General features: G+C 41.1%; 1 protein-coding gene across 1 annotated transcript in view; it reads left to right on the top strand.

Annotated features, from left to right (window-relative positions):
* The window catches only part of pik3r3b (phosphoinositide-3-kinase, regulatory subunit 3b (gamma)), a 183819-nt gene that overhangs the window by 86088 nt on the left and 90325 nt on the right, over window positions 1–7406 (top strand). The window contains exons 5-6 of the mRNA XM_034882136.1: window positions 1654–1846; window positions 6572–6657. Of these exons, the coding sequence (XP_034738027.1) occupies window positions 1654–1846; window positions 6572–6657 (279 nt within the window). The remainder of the gene's footprint in view (window positions 1–1653; window positions 1847–6571; window positions 6658–7406) is intronic.

The raw sequence follows: 7406 nt of genomic DNA, 5'->3' as shown, positions 1-7406 counted from the left end.
TCTGGTCCTCTTCAAACACGGCCCTATTGTCTGCGAACCCCGGCTCACACAAGACAAGGACCCGTATCATCCCAGGCCGGGTCTATTTTAACAAGCATCCCTATATGAAGCCCCCGACAGTGTCCCCATAGTGTGTGTCAGGCTTGCTGGCTTGCAGCTGGCTGTTGGACTGTCTCTAATTCAAACCGCTGATGTCCTGCCAAGGCCGTACATCTCCTCAAAGTCAGCCAGCAGTGGGCTGTGTGCTCGGATGGATGCTGACGGAGGTGGAGCCCAGCAGGGGGGGGCGGGGGTTGGGGGGTCGCCTGCTCTGTGTTCAACATGTAGGAGTGAAGTGGTGTGGTGTTTTCCTAAACTGATGGATGTTTATGCATGCGGGCAGGCGTCCATGTTGTTCACTAAGCTCTGTGAGACGCACAAGCGTGTCCTTTCATCTTAACTCGTTTGATCGTAAACAGGATACAGCGAGATAGCTCTTCTTCTGTAAAATGTGAACCATTAGAGCAAAGCTAAAAAATACACCTTGCATCAGCTTTGGAGATGATGCCGAGCTGCAAAGACTAATCCATTAGTCAATTAGTTGTGAACTATTCGATCAATTAATCAGATTTGAGTCAACTTCTCCGATTGCTGCTACTTAACCCTCGTGTTGCCTTCCCTTCAAAATTGAAAATCAACACTTTTGTTGATGCTTTTTTTTAACTTTTTGTCCATTTTTTTCAACACTTTGATGCTTTTTTTCAATATTTGTCACAGCATGTGGAAAAATCCAACACTATAGAGCCAAAAGATCATGGCGACCACACACTTTTGTGTACTTTTATCCCGCACCCACAATGATTGGGCATTTAAAGGCTGAACAAGAGCATTTGATGAACCATGAATTCACCTGGTTTTAATGCTTTGAAGCAGGGATCTTCAACAGGGGGTCAGTTTTTTTTGTTTTTTTTTTAAACTTCCCAAATCTTAACATGAATCCAACATATTATTAGCAAATACAAATCCCCACTGCTTATAATGGCTTATAGGTAAGGTAGTCAAGAAAGCCATCTATAGATACAGTTAATCCTCAAGACTCATTGTTCCACATGTATTTGATTTTAAAGATTTGTTTTGGTGCATCTTAGGCCTTTATTTTTGTAGGACAGCTGTGTCAAGGAGTCAACCTCTATGTGTATATATATATATATATATATATATATATATATATATATATATATATATATATATACACACATACGGTCGCCTGCTCTACCAGGTGAGCGAACCCGGCACCCCCACATGGATTTTTAACATTAAAACATCATGCCAACACATATTATTAGGCTATTTAAGTAGTTTACGATTCTGTGCTTAAAAGGTATGTATAAAGGCTTTGGCCACCCTACATGTTATGGTAAATGATGCTATTAGCCAGGCTCTCATTGGCTAGCTGTTAGCCAATCAGAGTCAAGCAACTTAGCTCATCAATATTAACGAGAACTGGCCCAAATGGAGCTGCAGGCTTTCTATGCCACGCTAGAATGGCTTGAAAAACCACAAAGTCCATGAAATACCTGTGGCAGGGCCCCTTTAAAGGGGTCCTCGGCTTAGGAAAACCTTGAAAACCCCAGCTCCAAGCAAAACCACTGTGGTGTTGGTTTTGTCTTGCAGAGAGTCCGAGTGTGGAGGAGTGCGGGGAGAGGCTGAAGAGGATCCTGGAGTCCCCCATTATCCCTCAGGCCAACCACCAGCTCCTGTTCCATCTCAGCAGACACCTGGCCCGGGTCAGCCTGGAGGGTCAGACCGGCCCCCGGCTGCTGGGACAGGCCTTCGCCGAGGCCGTCTTCAAGTCCTCTCCTCTCAGGTACTCACCCTACATTTACTTACTAGTTTACTTCAATGGTTTTACCCCTTATTACTTATATTTTTAATTTAATGGTCAATAAAAAATCTAATTTATAGGAAATTATACATAATTCCTGAGTTAAAAAAGCAGAAAATATGAATTATTTAGACTTATATTAAAGGAAGGATAATCACAGAAAGGTCAAAGGTTCAGTCGACGTACTATATCAAAACAGTTTTTTCAATAGCTAAAAAATTAATAAAACACCCAAAATTCAATGAAAGGAGGGATCCGATCTTTTGTACAATGTACTACATCTGTATTATTTTTTGGGTAATCCAAATTAGGTACTTTAAAAAGATATTTATGACATTTAGACAATGGGTCAAATTTAACTCAAAGGGTTGATGATCACCCATCTTAAATGTCTTAAAGTCTGTTTTAGATTTAATGAATGTATAGTGTTATATATATGTAGTATTTTATCTCTAAAGCATGGCAAAAAAGACTGGTATTTGGTCCCTTGCTGTAACAAAATATAACGTCTTTTAAGCCCACTTTGTCTGCGCTTTCCTGTTTTAATCATGACAGAATAGTAAAATTATTCATTGATTAATTTTAAGGCGTTCATATAAAGAAAACAACGCAACCCAGGAGGAAATATCACTTCACCTTGCGGTTTAATTTGCCTCCACGCAATTATTTTCTTTTACGAGGACTTTATGTTGTGTGTAATTGCTCACTTAATGGCTTTTTAATTTGCTTTTTTAATGTATTTAAATTCGAGTCAGGTGTATATGTGTGGTTGTTAATCACAGTATCGGTCTCCGAGGGACTGCTGGTGTTGGGAGCAACACCATTTCTAATGTTCTTTGTATAGCACCTTTAAAAACGAGTGATTTGACAGATGAAACCAAAGCACATACAAAGCACATAGGCCTTTAGTAGAGGTGTTGAAATAAATCAAATAATCGATGCATTGGATCTCAGAACGTGGTCCATGGTGCATCGATAATCCACCGGGCCATAATTAATTATTTTGTTATTTTGTGCACATTCAGGGAGTGCCATGTGCTCAGTGCTGTAGTTTTATTTTCCAATTTATTTTGCATTAGAGCACTGCGGCATGTTTTGTTTTTGAAGCTTGATATGCTGTGAATTAAATATCCTCCATGGCTTTAATAATAAAAAAAGTATGAGCATGCAGATAGCTCAGTTGGTAGAGCGTGTGCCCATATATAGAGGTTTACTCCTCGATGCAGCGGACCCGGTTTCGACTCCAACCTGCGCCCCTTTGCTGCATGCCCTTCTCCCTCTCTCTCCCTTTTCATATCTGCAGCTGTCCTGACGATTAAAGGCCTAAAATGCCCCAAAAACAATCTAATATATTATGTATATTATAAAATGCAGTTAATGCATCGAGATACTTAATCAAATTGTTGACATTATAATCGTAATCGAATCAGGAGATCAGTGAAGATTCACACCTCTAGCCTTTAGCTCATTGTAATAGTGAAAACGGACGATGGGGCAGCTTTAAAGGACAGAACTTAATACGCTAAGAAGCGATTTAAGAGAAGTCACTGATTCAACAAGCCTCATATCATCGGCCAGGTCGTTCCACAGTTTCTAGCCTTTCTAGACTTTGTTTGGAAGGTCCCCTCTGAGGATCTAAAGCTCAAACAGGCTCGTATTGGGACAGCATTTCTAGGATCTAGCATCACTTTAACTTCCTGTTTTAATTCTAAATGTTCCCCATCATTGAAACACAAAAGTCTCTCAGAGAATGTACCAACAAAATGGGTTTTTTATGTCAAGGCTTTTCAACTAAATCGGCCTCGTTTTGGAGAATTCTTTTGGTATCGCAGTTGGATCTAACCACCAGAACCCATGTTATATATGATATGAATATAGCTACAGGGTTGGGGAGTTAATATTAATAATAATAATGTGTCCTTTATTAGACCCAGGTCCTATACATGCACTAATGGAGAGTGGGGGGGGGGCTGCCCATGGTAGGGCACCCCGAGCAGTTGGGAGTTCAGTGCCTTGCTCAAGAGCACATTGGCAGTGCCTAGGAGGGGAACTGGCACCTCTCCAGCTACCAGTCCACCACCATACTTTGGTCCGGATGGGGACTTGAACCAGAACCCCTCCAGTTCCCAACCCAACTCCCTAAGACCTGAGCCACCCTGTACCACAGTTACTGCGTTATGGATTACATTAAAAGTAATGGGATTAGGCTTTTAAAATACAAAATGACCATCTGAATGCTGTTACAGTTGCATTTTAAATTGTTCTGAATTCAGTCTTTAAAGAGAGATTACTTAAAGTGATTACTTTGCCTTTACCTCCACAAAAGAAGGCCATGTTTTCACAAAGCTGCCGTCCAACTATAAATGAAATTAGGGAGAAGGGTTTAGCATGGGCCAAGGAAGACCCCATAACCTTTTGAGAAGATACACAAATATTTCTTTTGCTTTGTCTTGTGTTTTAAGGTGTTTAAAGAATGATGTGTAAGCTAAACCGGTCAACTTGTCTTGCAAAAGTCCCAAAGTGTTTGGGTGGAGAGAGTCTTCCTCTTTTATTCTACATTTGTGAATCAGCCAGCCAAGGAACTAAACAAACTATTTTTTACTTAATCCCCAAATCAATTTCTGCGGATTTCTACGACAACACTCGTATCAGTAGAGCGAGATTGTCTTGATCCCTCCCAAAGACCTGATATTGTTCTAGTGAAAGATCTACGCATGCTAACAGGAAAACCCAAACATCATATTTGGCTCCTAACACCAACATCCTGCAGTTTTGAGAGCTGGCTGTTTGAACACTGAGAGAACCGCATCAACGAGGCCGAGGCTGTTGTTTTGTTTGACTGCACAAGCTCGCCTGCGTCTGTTTTTCCAGAAATTACCGAGGAATTTCCCCTCGCGGCGCTGTGTGCGGTGGAGTTGTAGTGGATTTTGGGAAGCCAGTCAGTGAGTCAGAAGCACTGATTGTTTGCATAGCATGGTCGTGTAATTTACCTCTGACGTGCACAACGGGTGGATAAAGAGCGAAGCAGCGTCTCGTAGCATGCCGTGCTATTTCAAACCGGATCCCAAGTTAGCTTAGTATGTTTATGTGTGGAAATGTTGATTAATGCTAATTGGTTCTGGAGCATACACTGCAGTTTGCAAGTATTTAGACAGTCACACATATTCTACCGTTTGGGCTTTACTGCAGCATGCTGTGGGGAAATTAAATCACACACTTTAGTTTGATTAGAGTCACATCCTGCTACTCTCCTGCTGTGGACAACTAAACACAAAGAAAAAGGACTTTTTTAAGATTAGATTAGATTAAATTTAACTTTATTGTCATTGTGCAGAGTACAACGACAACAAAATGCAGTTTTTTTTCCAACCAGAAGTGCAAAAAGAGCAGAAAAGTGCAATGTGAAGCATAGAAAGGACAATAAATATAACATAAGTATAGACGGCAGTGTACTGTTGGTTTACAGAAGGTGGTTGAGAGTAATATTAATTAATTATAAATATGTGCAGTGTATTAGCAGTTACCTTATAAGAGCAAAATAACTATGGCTATGTAATATGAACAGCATGTACAGACATGTGTAATGTAGTAGTAGTAACATTATAATACTAGCGACAGTAACATAGATGAATGCAATGGATTATTTTAAGAAAACCAGAATAAATATGGATATTCAGTATGAACTATATAGACAGTTGTGTACAGCTATGTTCCATGTGATAACTGTACCATTGTAGAGCTGAAACAGTAACATTATAAGATTGGAAAGAATAGGTGGATGTGCAGGATGAACAGTATGAAGAGCAGTAGAATATGGCTATGTACAAATGAGGTTAGAGTACATTTGAAAGTAAATAATAGGACACTATGGGTGGGATTGGGGGATTGGGGGCTTAGTTGGTGGGTTATCATTAATGAAATGGAATATTAAAAAAGGTCAGTGCATGTTTTTTTCTGTGTTGTTTTTTCGTGTCAACCCTGGTGTTGATGTTATTCTGTTTTATTTGATTACTTGCTACCGTTTTTGCGTTAGTGCCGCCCTACGAAGCAGCCAGATTGGTCTGTAGTCATTGAGTAGTTAATGTTAGGATAGCCAACTGGTCGGGGGATAGGACCTGAACAAATCCGGTTCCGTTACCTTGTGTAAGCATGGACGCCTGGCCAATAGTAGCATCTGAATGCTATTGATGGGCGGGTCTTGCATTGATTCCATAATACGCACCGCTTTCGCTCTTAATAGGACGTCATCTACAGACAGGGTGGGAAACTCACCTAGGATAGCCGGGATACAGGCAGTATCACGCAGGCCGGGAACACTAACAAGACAGAAGGATCAGACAAGGCACAAGGGAAGCACAAACATTAAATACACCAGGTAATTAGATAACAAGAGGCAGGTGACGAGAGAGCGGGTAATCAGGTGGAAAACATCAGGTAATCACAAGAGCGGGAAGACACAGGAAGTAACACTAGAGACAAGACAAGACAAAAAACAGAGTTCAAAATAAAACAGGAAACAGAACATGCAGACACTCAGAGGAACACAAGACAAGACCAACAACACAAGACTGGGGAGAAAATAGGGAACCAAACACAAAGAGGCAAAAAAGGGAAAAATTATCCCAACAAAACCCCCCAAACCACAACAGGGTGGGTTCTTTACTATTTGACCAAATTCCTCTTCACGTTTGTGTTTTTGCTCGACAGTTGCGACGTGAACCCGGAGCATCACGTCAGGATCTTGGAGGCTCTAATTGCAACCGGAGGTCTCATGGAGATGCAGGCTGCACCAGGTAGGACACAGGCCTTCTCCATCTACACACACCGTATGCATTGGCGCTTTTATTCTTTCACTTTGCAACCTGAGTAGTGATTGTAGGTGTGCAACAGTGTTTTGTTGGTATGATTTTGCTTGGTCTGGACCTCTTTGTGACACTTTGAAATCTGTCTTAGCACACACACGTGCAAGTCATTTTCAAATGTTTCTGTTCGGTGACAAAGTGCCTGAAGTTTGTTTCTCAAGCGTATCACCATACATTTCTGGAATGGGAAATATGACATTTTCTTTCCCTTTTTTACCGCTGTACCACAAAACTGCAGCGGAAAAGACACATTTGGTTTATGAAATATGTGGAAAACACAGATTTGTTTTTTCACCAAGCTGCTGTGATAAATTGGGCATGAAGCATGAAATAACAGCTTTAACTCTGCCCTCCATACGTTCAATTTACAGTCCGGATGTTCAGAGTTTATGCTAACAAAACACAGCTGATCATGCTGTTTTTCTGGTTGCATTCCTTCTTTGCTTGATTACCGTTATAGTTGAGAGCGGGGGGGGGGGGGGGGGGGGGGGGGGGGGGGGGGGGGGGGGGGGATGTAAGCATGGCAGCTTTGGTTCAGTGCATATGGAGTGCTCAATTTGCACGTATCGCATAGAAAAACAACATGCTTTCTTAGAATAAAAAGTTTCTTGTGAATGAGAGACATTGTCATCTGATCTGATTAAAGCTGTAAAAAGTATAAGGCATAAGGGTAAACAAGA

Source organism: Etheostoma cragini, chromosome 9 (genome assembly GCF_013103735.1).
Source record: "Etheostoma cragini isolate CJK2018 chromosome 9, CSU_Ecrag_1.0, whole genome shotgun sequence".
NCBI classification, from domain to species: Eukaryota; Metazoa; Chordata; class Actinopteri; order Perciformes; family Percidae; genus Etheostoma; species Etheostoma cragini.
The sequence above is the reverse complement of the archived record's forward strand: the minus strand, read 5'-3'. Positions and strand labels throughout refer to the sequence as shown.